The 15,093-nt window shown below is 37.3% G+C and overlaps 1 protein-coding gene across 1 annotated transcript; it reads left to right on the plus strand.

The window, feature by feature from the left end:
* The first annotated feature begins 992 nt into the window (after positions 1–992).
* Positions 993–10,962, plus strand: LOC121886026. Its single transcript, XM_042395911.1, has 5 exons — positions 993–1,065; positions 6,429–7,017; positions 9,202–9,402; positions 9,702–9,812; positions 10,278–10,962. Exons 2-5 carry the CDS (start codon positions 6,712–6,714, stop codon positions 10,362–10,364), a joined length of 705 nt encoding a protein of 234 aa, XP_042251845.1. The 5' UTR covers positions 993–1,065; positions 6,429–6,711; the 3' UTR covers positions 10,365–10,962.
* Positions 10,963–15,093: the final 4,131 nt, after the last annotated feature.

Here is a 15,093-nt window from a genome sequence, read left to right on the forward strand (position 1 = left end):
TTTTACAACATGAATATGATGGAATAAGTGAATACAATGAAAAGAGTTGGGTGCCAGAGGACCTGAGGGGACGTACTGTTTCATACATTTTAAGCATGTGAGACATGTAGACTGAAGACTATGAAGTGCTTTAAAACAAGTAAAAGAATTTTAAAATCAATACAGAAAGCAGCGTAAGGGCTTAACAACAGGTGCAACGTGTTCTCTCCTTCTGGTCCTGCTGGGCAGCACTCAGCTGTAGCTGATTAATAACTTTTTGGGTATTACAATAGTCCAGCCTGCTTGATATAAAAGCGTGCATTAGTCTCTCTGTGTCACTCAGGGAGAGTAATGGTTACACCTTAGTAATGTTTTTGAGATGACAAAAGCAGATTTTGTGACAATATGAATGCATGTGCATGATTGTTTGTAATGAGCACGGAATCGCTGTCAGTTACTGGAAGATTATTGAGATACAGTGCCAGCAGTGAATAAATTATCTCTTCAACCATAAATCATCAGTGATGATTTGTGGTTCATGGCTACACTCCACAGTTGCCTCTTAAATTGTCACTCATCCTGGTTTCTCATATCACATAAATGATTTTCATAATACATTCTCAGCTCTTACTCAATCCCTGTGAGACACTGCGTTCAGAGTTTGAGCGAGTTCAAGCTAAAAGTGAACACAAGATGCTCAGGCTCATGCTAAACCACAACACGACCCTGCTGTATGCCGAGGGGTTAGCAGTGCGTGTGACTGCTGGAGCTTATTTAATGGGAATCATGCTACAATAACACGCTCAATCCTGCTAGCTGAGGTTTCAGTTTGTACGTTTGATCTATAGAGGCAGGGCATGCCGAGCGTAATCTTGGCATGTGACCCTCGCCAGCTGTTCAGCCACCCAACCTCTGACCTCCAAACCCCTGCGAGTCCAAGTCAAATCATGCTTGACTTGGTGGGGCCTTTATGAAAGGTGGAGACCCAGTGACCGGAGGATTGTAGTAGAAGCATTAGAGCAACTTGGTGGAAGAAAAGCTCTGAATTCCTGGATTGCCACAGCACATGCCACCAGTATTAATGAGGTAATGGGTAAAAGCCACTGTTACAATAGGTACTGTATAACAGATATTCCTGCATCACTAAAGTAGTAACATATGAGAATATAAAGTAGCATATGATCACAATTACTTTAAAAATGTATTCTAGCGCTTGTATTACTGTCCTACAGTAAATTATATTGTGTGTGTGTATGTTATAGTTTAATATATCCCTTTAAAATATCTTGCACAATGGTCTTATAATTGCTCTATAAATAATTTGTCATATTTAATATTTTGCTTATGACGATATATAAATGTTAACATTTATTTGGTTAGATTTATTTGTCAGGGACTATGTACGAAAGAACATTAAGGGAATAGTTCCACATTTATTTAGCAAGGTTAGCTGTTTCCCCTGCCTTTAGTCTTCATGTTAACCTAAGCTAATCACCTGCTGGCTTTAGATTCATGGTTAATATGCAGACATGAGTGTGGTGTCAATCTTTACATTTAACTCACAGCAAGAGAGCGAAAATGTGTATTTCCAGGAATGTCAAACTATTCTTTTCATTTCAGACAATGAAAACAGTTTATTTGCACTGGATCTGGCTACTAACTATACACAGGCCAGAAAGACCAAAACACAGCTAAACACAGTAGATACGAAATGAATTTTTTTTGTTTTTGTCTTACCCTCTTTTTTTTCAAGTTTCGTTGGCTCTCTTAGGAGCTGCTGTTCCCGTATTCACATTCCAATCCCATTACCAACCCCACACAATGCAGGCACACTTCCAATCCTAACCATAACCCCATGTTCAGTCTGACAGTCACTTCTATCATTTCAGAACCTGCCATAGGTCTCTTTCACAGAGGACATTTTGACATGTAACGGTAGGAAAAGCAGGTGTAAATAATAATATTTAAGCCTCTGGAAATTTGGTTTGAAATAGTAAAAATGCATGTGATATCAAAGTTAAGTGTGTCATTAAGCAGCCACAAAAATCTGAGTAGAAATAAATGTTCATAAAACCTAGTTCAAAAAACAGCCCATTTTGCTGTTAAGTACCTTTAAATGTACATAATTAGCCACAGTAATGAAACATAGCAAAATTAACTGGGTTGAGATGCAGAAACGCTACCAATAACACAGAAACTCCAGCAACCGGAAATGAGACAATGCATTTACACAGCAAGTCAGCAAATCACGTTGTTTATGATTGGTTCAGTTAATTAGTTGTGTAATTTTCATCATAAAAGCATTTGTCCAAGCATAACCATGCCCAATTCAAACCCAATATCAAGAAAGTTTACAAAAACAATATTTCAAATTTGGATTGAAACTAATTTCTAATACTTTTTAGAATCTTACTATTATGTACATAGGACCCTAAGTTACAGTTAGAAGGCTATTGTTGATTTGGGTTTCCAGTGGCTTTAATGATGGCTGAATTCCATTTAGCTGCTGCAGTTTCAGGGTCCTGGTATTGTGCATGCTGGCTCACTGTCATGGATCAATAAAACAGAACTGAGCCATCGTTAATGTCATTAGTAACACCTGTGCTTTTCCTGCTATGACAAGTCAAACATATGTAGTATTTAAAGAATCTGTCTCCATCAACCCTGAAGGCTCCAACCTGAATGCAGGACACCAGCAGCCCTGCACCCGTCAGTGGTCCCTGTGGGCCCACAAGATCATGTGACACCACTTTGATCAGCCCATACATCCCTGCGTGCTGGGACCTCACTGCTCTGTGCTCCATCTCACCCTGCCAGTGCTCAACACACAGCTAAGACACACACACACACTCAAACACATACACACACAAATTAATGTAACCAGACAGGATGTACACATGCATGCAGGCCTTTATGCATGAACACACAAGATGTTTGTGTGCTATAGTTTTGGCCCAGCTGCAGCAGCATTTAGGTCTTTGTGTGCTTCGTTCTTCTAAAATCACCAAATGAGGCATCACTTCCTGTGTGGCTGACCTACTGAATTAACCCACTGCCTGTGCTCCAATTTCTAAAGCTCATTGACTCTGAAAGATCACTACCAGGAGCAAAGCATCATCACAAGGTGTTTTCATGGAATAACATGCAAATCAAATCTTAGATATTTGTAACCAAATGTCATATCACTACATGCATCATTTCTGAGCAACAGGAATGATGGGAGAAATGGTGTTACAATATTAACATTTTCTCCACTTTTGGGCAGCAGAATAAGCTGAACACACAACATTTATCTGGATGAAGTGACTTACAGCCAGATGGCTGACATGACAATTTTCATTCATCATCTGAACTACTTCAAATGAAGTAGTTTGTCCTGTCTTTATGCAAAGCTAGACTAAGCTACTCACCTCCCAGCTCCAGAACAATACTTAACATACAGACAGGAAAGCTATTGAGTTAAGTAACATTTGTAATATTTTGCCTTAATGAAGTCAAAGTTGGGTTGGGTTTTTGTTGTTTTTTCTTTTTCTTTCTTTTCTTTTTTCTTTTGTCTTATAAACAAGTTATGTAACTGATAAAAGTTTTTTTTTACAATATCTTAACTTCCACATCTTTCCTGCTCATAAGAACAGGAAAAATGTTTGACAGCTTGAGCACAACACCTTGATCTGCGTGTCACTTTTCTCCTTTTTATTTCTCATCAGTGAGTAGTCATAGGTTTAGTCCTATATTTTAATCCAAGATGAAAGATTACCAGCTGCTCTAATGCTCACATAAAAAGATTGAGACATTTCTATGATACTTCAGCTTTCTAAAACAACTGGAACATGAACTGGATACACAGAGAACAAAGTATTTTTAAGCTTAAAAGAAAGTTGTTATGTTTAGTTTTAGAACATGTAGCATTTTGGAGACGAGAAGAAATTAATCTGACAACAGTGACTGGATTATCTTGAAAGAACTGTTATTACATTTTACTCAATTACTTCTTTAAACTTTTAATCAAAATTATCAGAAATTATTCAAATGTGTCTTAAAATGGTAAAACCGTGTTGACTTACTGTAAACCCTAACGTGGTTCCTCTGACTCATGCAGTGACACTGCCTTCCTGCAGCTTTCTTCTGTGTCCAGAATGCCTCATGCAGGAGGAAACAGTGGGCTGAGACTGCCTTTCTCTCATTTATAAATCAGTCTTTATGAGTTGACATAGTGTCGTTTGTGCATTAGGCCTGCCCCAACTTCAAAACAATTCAAAGAACGGTTTGTTAGTCTGCCCCTCGCTGGTACAAAGCAGCTCTTTCAGCCTGAGTCTGTGTGTAGGAAGTCATGTTTTGTACCCCCAATTCTCTCAATTAAATTCAATGGAGCTTTATTGGCATGACATTTTGACCAAACATGATGGTAAATAATAAATACAATGAATACATTTCTACACAGTACAGGAATTATAGCTACTGATTACTAGTATAGCTGAGAAAATATTACCAAAATCTATTTTTTAAAGCTCCCCTAATATTTCAGTAAAATATCTCCTTTGTATATTCACAATTAATCAGATGAATCCTGTGTAATGTGAAAGTCACTCTTTCACCAAAGTTAGACTAGCTGGTAAAGAAAGTACAACATGTAACAGATGGTTCAAGAAACAGAAAACAGTCTGATCAGACAGGAATAAATGATAACAAAGCTATGAAAATAAGACCTAAATTATTTTAAAAAATGTATCCGGTATGGTTTAGGATCTTATCATTTCCTGTACCGAACAACAGATTAGATTACATGGTGTGATAAATGCAAACTCTTCTGAGGCACTGTAAAAAATACAGGTGGTAGGGAAGTGGATTTGTGTAAATTTCCTCAGCTATTTTTAGATTTCCTTACTGAGATCAAAAGTCCTCCTGCTCATTTTTGCTTAAGTTTCAGTTGAAAAAAACACTAGTCTAGTCAAAGTCTTGTCTTAATAAATAAAACATGGAGTTTTAGTCAAGACCAAGAATGAGCATTTTAGTCAAACCAAAGCACAATATCCAGATTAGAGTCTGCCTGATAGATTTCAGTCTAAAGACTAGGTGAAATTTTTTTGCCTTGGATCATTCACACATATTTGACCACTGCACCATATCTTAGTTTATTTGCCCCATACAACCAATACAGATACAACTATAAGCTAGCTAGACGCTGACACACCAACCACATGTACGGTAGTGTGCGTGTGTGTGTTCAAACAGCTAGCAATGTGAATTTTCACTAATTTCACAGCAGAACCATTCCAGTCTCTCCCCTTTTCCCTGTCATCTCTGTACATTTAAGGAGCAGATTCAAAGTCCCGACATGCACACAAATTTTTTGCTAAAGTTGAAACATTTTCAACGCACCACAAAGTGTCTTCACATCAATTTGCGCCGAATTCATGACTAATCGTGTTTTTTCCATTGACTCATGCAATCATGTAACTTCTAAAATTTGTTTCATGCCCTGTCTGAACCAAGCAGCAGCTACCATGGCAACTTCTCTCTAGAAATACTAAGTCAATAATTTTTTTAGTCAAAGTCTAACGTTAACACCATGTGCACCACTCAATGTTCCCAGTAAGCTAGCATTCGCTTCAGTCCAAGGTCATGATCCATTAATCTTTATATACACTCTATGGTCTGAACTCACAGTAGTGTGTACAACCACTACTACTACCGCTACTTGTTAAGACATTTCACTCAAAACCAAAAATGTCAATCTCATGGACACGCTAAATGAAAGTCAGGAGACCATCTAAATCATGAAGATAATGGATCTGTACAAAATTTTGTGCAAGATATTTTATTGGATAAATGAAAATATTGACCTGCTGGTAGCACTAGAAGAAAAGGCGGGATCACCAAAGTCATTAGGGTTCATCCTCTGGGGACCATGAATTTCTTTACAAAATGTCGTGGCAGTTCATTCAATGTGTTAATTTGAAGAGAGACAAACCCTTCATAAGTAAATAAAGGTTTAATGTAGTTTTCTCAGTGGTTCTGTATTGCAGGGGAGGGAGGACACCTGTATACTCAATTCACTTCCTAGAACAATAAAAGAAACTGATTGCAGCTCCTCAGATGGCCAGCAGATGTCTCTCTTGCTTTACTTTCATGTATAAATGCAACACAGGCTCATTTAAGGGGAAAGTGCTCAAAGTTCAGCAAGGTGTTGATCACTGTAAACCTGCACCTTTCAGTTCCAATTATAAACTTTATTAGGATTTAAGCTATACAGAATTTTGTTAATCCTTTTCACAGAAATCCTTCAATAATGTTCCATGTGCATATGTGATGGGAGACCTAATCACAAATAAACAAATTAGTTTTTTGTGTATATTTTAAATAAAATCCACACAATTATAATGTTAAATAGATTACTCAGTAGTCTGTTATTTTAAATATAATATTCAGAACTCTGAACTATTTTTCAGTTCAGGCGTCAGTCTGGGAACTCCCTCCTTGTCTCCCAGTCTGGTTCTCCTCCCTCTCCTCATCCCTCTTTCCTTCAGCACTCTGAGCTTCAAACCTCCTCAGGGAACATCTGAGGCACATCAGGATTCTAGAGACCTGGCAGATGTGGATTCATCTCTACACGAGCTTTCAAGCAGCCACGGTGTGATTCCACAGACCTGTTATGTTGATCAGATCTGGGTCTGGGCTCTCAAGATTTAAGATCAAGATCTTCAGTCCAGTCCATCTGCCCAAAGTGAACTGATGAAATCTTGGAGTATGAGGGTGAGCCAAGTGCTGCAGCTGTCCTTTATGCTGGTGGGACTCTGCCAGGCCCGCCGTGACCATCCACCAGGCAATCCCTCCAGATCACAGGAGGCAGGTGAGGTCCCTGTGTCCCAGCTGAAAGTGCTCTCCCTGGGACTGGCTCACCTGCTGCAGGGGGTGGAGGAGAACGCGGGGCAGCTGGAACGGCAGGGAGAGCATGTGGCGGCAGAGCTGGACGGGGCCACCAGGAGTTTGGAGAGCCTCCGTAAGCAGAGTTTGAAGACAGGACGGACTCACAAGCAGGTGAGGAGGAACCACATTTCTGAAAAATCATACTTTATAAGGGAAATACACTTTTCAGACAGCTATAAAAATACAAACTTTGACCTGTTTTGAGACATCTTTTTTTGTTTAACTTTTGCACATTTTTGGCAGATGGAAACTTTTGGAAACAGTAATTTTATCATAAATCTCAACCTCTTTGAAGCCCAATATTCCTTTTTAACCTCCAATGAATAGCTTCAAAGTTATAAAAATAAACTTTTCCACATGACAGTGTAGCATACTCTATTCTGTCTCCACTTGTTAAGGTACTTCATTTAAGCTCTGTCCACTTTATTCTGAGTGAAATAGTCCATATTCACTTTTTCAACTTATTATCTGTGGAAAGAGCAGCCCTAGTTCTACAAGAAAATGATGCAGCACTGGAGGGACCATGGAGTTTGTTAAGATCTATTTTAAATGTCAGCCTGTCTGATCCTATTTGCTTTTTTGATGTTTGTTTGGTTGATTTAGTTTGTTTTATGTTGTTTGTGTGGTGTATATTGTGAATAATGCATGTAAAATTATTTTTTTTTTTTAAAAATACTATAACCTTTGGTGGGGCAGCTATAAGCTTTTAAAGCTTTTGGAGCAGCCTGCTTAAGGCTCACTTGTATGGCTATTATTTGATTCTCATCTTTTATTGATTTCTTTGTTTTTATTGTTTAATTTTCACTTTAATCATTTTAATTTACTTTTTAGGCTCACATTTTTATCAAGTCTGTCTTAAAACAATGCCCACATGCCCTTATGTACACTGAAATACTCAGTGGCCACTGTAGTCACTCCTCCTGTCCATACTGGCTGTGAAGAGATCTCTCTCTAACTGTGATAAGAGATTAGGGGAAAAGCCCACAGCCCTAAAGTTCACCTGAAGCTAATATGAGGCCTCAGCAATGTTTTGATCCTAACGGTCCAGCCAGGGACCTGTGTTGTCATTTTCCATCTCTTGTTCCCCTATTTTCTGTCATCTCTCTGTTGACATCTGTCTAACAAAGGCATGAAAATGTCCCCAAAATAAGTTAACAATTATTTTCATTATCAGTTAATCTGACAAATTTTTTCTTGATTAATGGTTTTGTCTATAAAATGTCAGAAAGTAGTAGAAAATGTCTGTTGTAATTTCCCAGAGTCAAAGTTGACATCTTCATATGTCCAACCAAAAGTCCAAAACCCAAAAATAATTAGTTGTATGGCAAAGAAAATCATTGAATCTTCACATTTGAGAAGCTGAAACCAGCTAATCTTTAAATTTTTCTTTGTGTTCACTGAAAATCTGATTTTAAGGGGTAGAACTGTAAGCTCAATTTGTGGCATCACAACTTGTTTGGAAGCCAATCATGGTCCAGTTTACAACTAACACGTGTGATGTGGAAACTTGAAGGCTCCAATACACAAACACTGAGAATGGACTTTACAGTGAAGTAGGAGACATCTTGTGTCCAGCTGTTAAACTTCTGATATGTAATATAATTGCATATTCATAGATTGTGGCATTGTTAATGAGGGAGAAGGAAAAGATGCCATTTTAAGGATACATTTTTGTGGAAAAAACCCATGTCAGACACACATTACTGTTCCAAGCTGGCAAAACAAAATAAATGAACATGCACTCCTAAATCATGTACCCACTCATGGGAACAAAAGGCACTCCTTATGTCTCATATTCCACTGATTTCCACTGAAATCTGCTCAGGGCAAAAGCATCATCTCGAAAATGTAATTGTTTTATTTGTATGTACAATGGAGACATTGTGTTAAAACACATAAAAATACAAAAAAAAACTAAATGATATGTGTTGGCAAAAAATATTGTGTTCTTACAGTCTCCCATTGGTTTAAATAAAAGGTGAGTAAAAGACTTTTGAAAAAGAGTCAAAGACAATTACAGACTAAAAGGAAAAAAATGAAATAATGTTATTTGGCACAGACAGTGAGATGTTTTTTTCAAAGACAGGGACCTTTATATTGGATGGTATATTGGCAACAAGAAGTACAAGAGTAAGGTCAATGAGACCTTTAAAGACCAAGTAGAATGTGACTCAAGGTCTGAAAATTAATTGAATAAAGGTTTGTAAACCATCAGAAGAAGACTATCAGGTACATACAGATGCCGTGAAACGTTTTATTACTGTGAATAATGTGATGTAATGTACTGTTCTTCAGGTGAGGAAGGACCTGCAGATGCTGAGTGCCAGGGGTGACAGGCTGTGGAAGGCAGTCAGAGATCTGCAGAAGGGGCTGGAGGATCTGGAGACGGAGCAGGGGGCCATGCAACACCGGATAAGCCGGATCCTCCAGGGCATTAAGAGCATGACTGAGCCGAGGTCAGGGGGTCAAAGGCAGCTCGACATTAGCTCCATGAAGGTAAGGGCGGAAAAAAATCAGAACTGACTGTAAATAAGCAGGAATTTGTCTGACTTACATTTGCTGTGTTAAACTAGTGTAGAATTTACTTTGGATAGTATGATTGCAGGTGAAAGGAAGGAAATGACGGTTTTCTTGCTTGCTTGTCTGAAACTTCAAATATTAAATATAATGATCGAATATAAAGTAACAATTTTTTGTTATTTGTTGTAGTTGCTGTGCTGTAGTAGCTACACATTTGTCAGTGGAAGTAACAGATTTGACCATCTCTTCCCTTTTATATCTTTGATGTGTTACAGCTGATCATCGATAAACAGGCGGTACGGCTCGCCAGGCTGACCTCTGAGGTTTCAGCCCGAGACAGAATGATTGACAGGCGCCTGCAGCAGATTGAAAACCTGGAGAAACAGGTATGTTCAGCATTAATGTTTTCAAGCTTACTTCTTTGTTTTAACTTGATACACTGTGTGCGCTTAATTTTGGATGTTGCCTTATCTGTCTCTTTTTTCTCTCTCCTTCTCTTTTGTTCCTTCTGTAAAGCAAAAATTCTATATGAATAAAGTTTAAATGTTTAATCCAAAATGATTGTAAAATGTCCTACACACCTTAGAATGTTTCACATCATCCATGTTAATAGTGGCAGTATTACTGTTATTATTAGTGGTAGAAGTTGACATATTTGTATTATGTTATATTACAGTTATCACTTAGATCATTAGATGTGCAGCTAATTATAGAAATAATTTGAAGTTAAATACAGAGCTTTAATAGAGGTGGTGGGTTGTGTTCACACTATGGTATGTTGTAGTTGTCTATGGCTTTACAATAACACATCTTTACAGTATTTCTGACCTGTCCCTGTGTGTTTACTTCAGGTGTCTAAGAGCCTCCCAGCAGTACTGAGGGCAGATTCTGACTCCGACTGTCCGATGAGCACAGCTGCATCAACACAGCGGCTATGAGCGAATCCACTCATGAGCTGCAATGAAGAAGATTTTTTTTTTTTTTTTTTTTAAAGCTGACAAAACAAACTGCTCTGACTCTCACAAATGGATGTGCCGCAATCAAGTCGTCATGTGTGTCTAGTTATTTTGTGTGTTGTTCTCAGCGAGCTGTGCCTCTGCTCAGAAATAAAAATGTTCCTGTTTCTGAGTCATCGTGTTGTGGCTCTGACTTCCACAATATTGTGGTTGACAATGGTGTAAAACGCCATGTGAAGATATTTTACTCATACACACCCAAATAAACAGGCACTCGCTGGAGTCAGAGGAACCTTCAGACTAACAGCAGTGTGGAGGTCTATCACCTAAAAACAAATACTCTAAAGTTATAGTTAGAGTATAAGTTATAAGCACATTTTACACTTTTGGAGCATTTAGGTTCTTTATGGGATTACTGGGTATCATCTAATAATCATTGTCAAAATTAGAACTAATTTATGTTTTTATGTGTAATTAATTCAAATTGATTGTTTGATGATTGGGATGTACTGTACACTCAAGTCATATCTACCATGAAAAAAATACAGTAATATCAATTATGAAAGTGGTTTGTAAAAATGTTGAGTACTGTCCAGTAAAGACAGTGGAATATTCTGTTAGCAGGTTACAACAATATATATTCTGTGTTTATACAAGTAATTCATGTTGTTCTTCCAGTCTACATACTGTGTGGCATAACCATTGACATGTTTATCTAAATGTGCTTTTAGGTCAAGTGTCAAGTTTAAGACACTCTGTGGAGTTATTAGATAATGTTGGCTACTGCAAAAATACACAAATTTTGCAAGTCATTTAGTCTTACAAGCACCTTTGAAATCATATTTCTCAGAAAACAATAGAAAAAAGAGCAAAGTACCCAATAAAGTAATAGTAATCCATCTGTTCTCAAAGCAGTTTACACTTTTTTTTAAATAAAAAAAATTACTTCACCTAATTTTTAAAAAATTTTTTAAAATACACCTAAATCCATGCATCTCTTCAAGCTACAGTAATGTAACCTGCTGGAAATGAAAATGTGGACACATTTTTGTAAGTTGTCCAGGGACATGACTCCTCTGATTCTTGATTGTGGTAGCACACTTTGTTATTGATTTCACATGACTGTAGGTGACTGTAGCTTTACTGTAGCCTGAGCGTTCACTATGCAGCTGCATCGTTTACTGTAGGAAAAATGAACAAAATATTCTAAAAATGAATATCTGACTCAGTATCGGCACATACTCAATATTAAAGGATCAAGAGAAGAAAAAAAAACATGACCGAGACATCACTACATTTAACTGGCCTTTTGGCTCTCTGAGGAAAAATCACTTTACTGCCCATGGTCAGTAGGCTTGTAATCCATTCATTGTAAGAGAATTGTTAAGATAGAGATATATCACAGAAAAAAGGTCAAAAAAAGACTTATGGAATAGAGGTGAAAAATGTCTAAACCATACATCATAAATCATATGTTTTTGCATTTTTTTACATTTCTGTTTTATATTTTTTTTGTCAAATAAATTTAAAAGATAAAAAAGAAAAAAATCACTTTTTGGTCCCTCTGTTCTGGCACAACACTAAAAGCAAAATGATTCAGAGACATGACCTTACATAATGACAAGTATTTATATATCCGAATAACTCGGGAATCCTCAGTGGGAATTGAACCCCAAACCAAGACATTGTGAAAAATCCAACATTTAGGCAAACATTAAAACTTACAAAACTGTGAAAAATTGTGAAAGGGTAAAAAAGAGCATCAAATCAGCATAAAATAAAATCAGGACCACAACTATATAAGATCAGGGCCAAGCTAACCTTAAATATCTACACTTCACTCGGATCTAACTATTGCAGGTACAGAAATAGCCAATTGTTGAGTCATTTAAAAATGTAAAATCTAACATAGAAATCAGATGATCCAGCTTTTATTCCTGTTGAGGTTTATTCCACCTGAGTGGAGCACTGAGTTCTGTTCTGCAGCCTCCAGAATGACACTCATCTAGATCTAATGAAAGAGTGGGTTTGTTTATACCGTAGAAGAGGTGCAAGTTAGACTGTTTTCCCATATATGGTCATATAAACAGGACATCTTACAATATCAAGCCCAAGCCAGCAGCTCTGCCCCCTCACAGCTGTCTTGCAGCCAAATGCGACAAAGGTTATGTGTTGAATCTTGGAGGGCTGAGATGATATCTGATGGCCTCAAGTCACCGTCGACGAGCAGGCAGTCTGTCCCCTCTGGTGTTCCCAAACAAACCTCCGACAACACGAACTCTGGCCCACTTAGAGGACGAGAGAGAGAAAGACAAAGAGCTGGGGAGGGGGGAAAGAGGAAGAGAGCTAGTGAGAAATACAGAATTGTTTTCAGGAGTAAATAATAACGATACAAAAGCGAGCGCAAAAAATGAGGAAGGACCAATAAAGGAAACAAAGAGAGGGAAGGAGAATGGAAAATGTGAATTCATAGAGGAAAATACAAACAAATAAAGGGGGTTGGTGCAGGGAGTGGACTAATCAGGACTAGCTATATACTGGTATATTAAAGCACTGGGTTGAAACAACTAATATAACCAGCTATTATCAGGAGGTTTGTCCTTGCAAAGAGAAAGTTAGCAGACATGAGATTCAGATCAGACTACACAGTCTCTTTATAGATGAAATCATCCCTTTGGTTGAAAAGATGTCATGCAGTATTCAAACCAAAACCCCTGCATGCTGAAATCTGCATTTCAAATACAACGATTGATCAAAATCAAAAGACCCAAACATGATTTATAGAGGAAAACTGTTGAATATGTCTTCTAATAATACCTGTAGAGCAAAGAGCAGTCAGATTTTCAGCAACAGGTGATACACAGCAGCTCAGATTATACAGAGTATCACCACACAGTGCTGTTATACAGTATAGGAGAAGACGGTTTGGTAAGTGTGCCGGAGCTGCAATAGCACCCCTCAGAGGTCAGAAAGGAACAGTGACATCTCTGAAAATGATCTGAAATGTTTATAGGCTTTGGCCTATTATGCACGTCTGTATTCAAAGTACTCTTATGACTACACAAACCCCACATTTTCCTATCATATTCTGTTATGTAATTGTTGTCCTTTCTGCTCTGGTTTCATTTTGTTTAGAACTCAGAGGAAACATTCACTGGTGGAAAATAACCAAGTAAATGTGCAACTTTTAGGTAGTTGTACTTTACATGAGTATTTCTATTTGATGCTACTTTATAATTCTACTCCACGGCTTTTTCAGAGGGAAAGATTGTACTTTTTACTCCTTTTTACTTTTCAGAGTAAGATTTAAAAAAACAAATATATGATAAACTTACAAGATACAATATATATTAAATATATATTATTTTGACCTGTATATTTAGGGCCCCTTGTCACATGTCAGCAGCCCCACCAAAGAGTGATTTCTCCTCTAAACTTCTTCTAAAGTATGCAATATTTCATTAAAAAGACAAAAATGATGGAAAAGTCCAAAATATTACACTAATTTGGACTGAAACAGGCAAATGTTTCAGTCCAAATGGTCCAGCCAGAGACCTGTGTTGTCATTTCACATCTCTTGTTCTCTTATTTCCTGTCATCTCTCTGTTGACATCTGCCTAACAAAGGTATGAAAATGTCCCCCATATGAGTTAACAATTATTTTCATTCTCAATTAATCTGATAAATATTTTCTTGATTAATGGTTTTGTCTATAAAATGTCAGAAAGTAGTAAAAAAACGCCTGTTGTAATTTCCCAAAGTCAGAGTTGACGTCTTCATTGGTCTCAACTTGTCCAAAAGTCCAAAACCCAAAAATAATTAGTTGTACGGCAAAGAAAATAATTGAATCATCACATTTTAGAAGCTGAAACCAGCTCATTATCAAAATAGTTGCTATATAATTTTCTGTCAATTGACTAACTGGCTAATCAATTAATCGACTGATTGATGCAGCTCTAATAACAAGTTCTGCTCAACATCTAGTAACTAATGATAATATTAATCATCATCATCATAAACTTATTTGTATGAGTGATTTAAAAGGATGCTCAAATTGATCCCCCTCCACTCAAAAATATGTTTTTCATCTTGTTGCTACGGTTGGATGTTTGAGCTTCACACCCGAAGGTTGTTTCCACGTTTGTCTGCTGAAGGGGGAATTTTGTCTTTGCTCACTGCAAATCTGATTTTAAGGTCTGGACCTGTAAGCACAATCTGTGGCATCACAACTAGTTTGGAAGCCAATCCTGGTCCAGTATACAACTTACATGCAAGTGTGATGTGGAAACTTGAATCCTCTAATGCACAAACACTGAGAATGGACTTTACAGTGAAGTAGGAGACATCTTGTGTCCAGCTGTTAAACTTCTGATATGTAATATAATTGCATATTCATAGATTGTGGCATTGTTAATGAGGGAGAAGGAGAAGATGCCATTTTAAGGATACATTTTTGTGGTAAAAACCCATGTCAGACACACATTACTGTTCCAAGCTGGTCATTTTTATGTGGTAATACAGAGGGGGTCATTAATAGTAATTAATAATTATTAATAAAAGGTAACATTAAGACATTAAACAAATTAAAATCCTATCAAACAAAAAATACAAAACAAACCTGAATGAAAACTAAAAAATGGTAGAAGGGGAAAATGTTACACGTGTTGACAGCTCTGGCCTTTCTAACATTTTTTTCTCCAGACTCCCATAC

This window comes from Thunnus maccoyii, chromosome 19 (assembly GCF_910596095.1).
Source record: "Thunnus maccoyii chromosome 19, fThuMac1.1, whole genome shotgun sequence".
Taxonomy (NCBI): Eukaryota; Metazoa; Chordata; class Actinopteri; order Scombriformes; family Scombridae; genus Thunnus; species Thunnus maccoyii.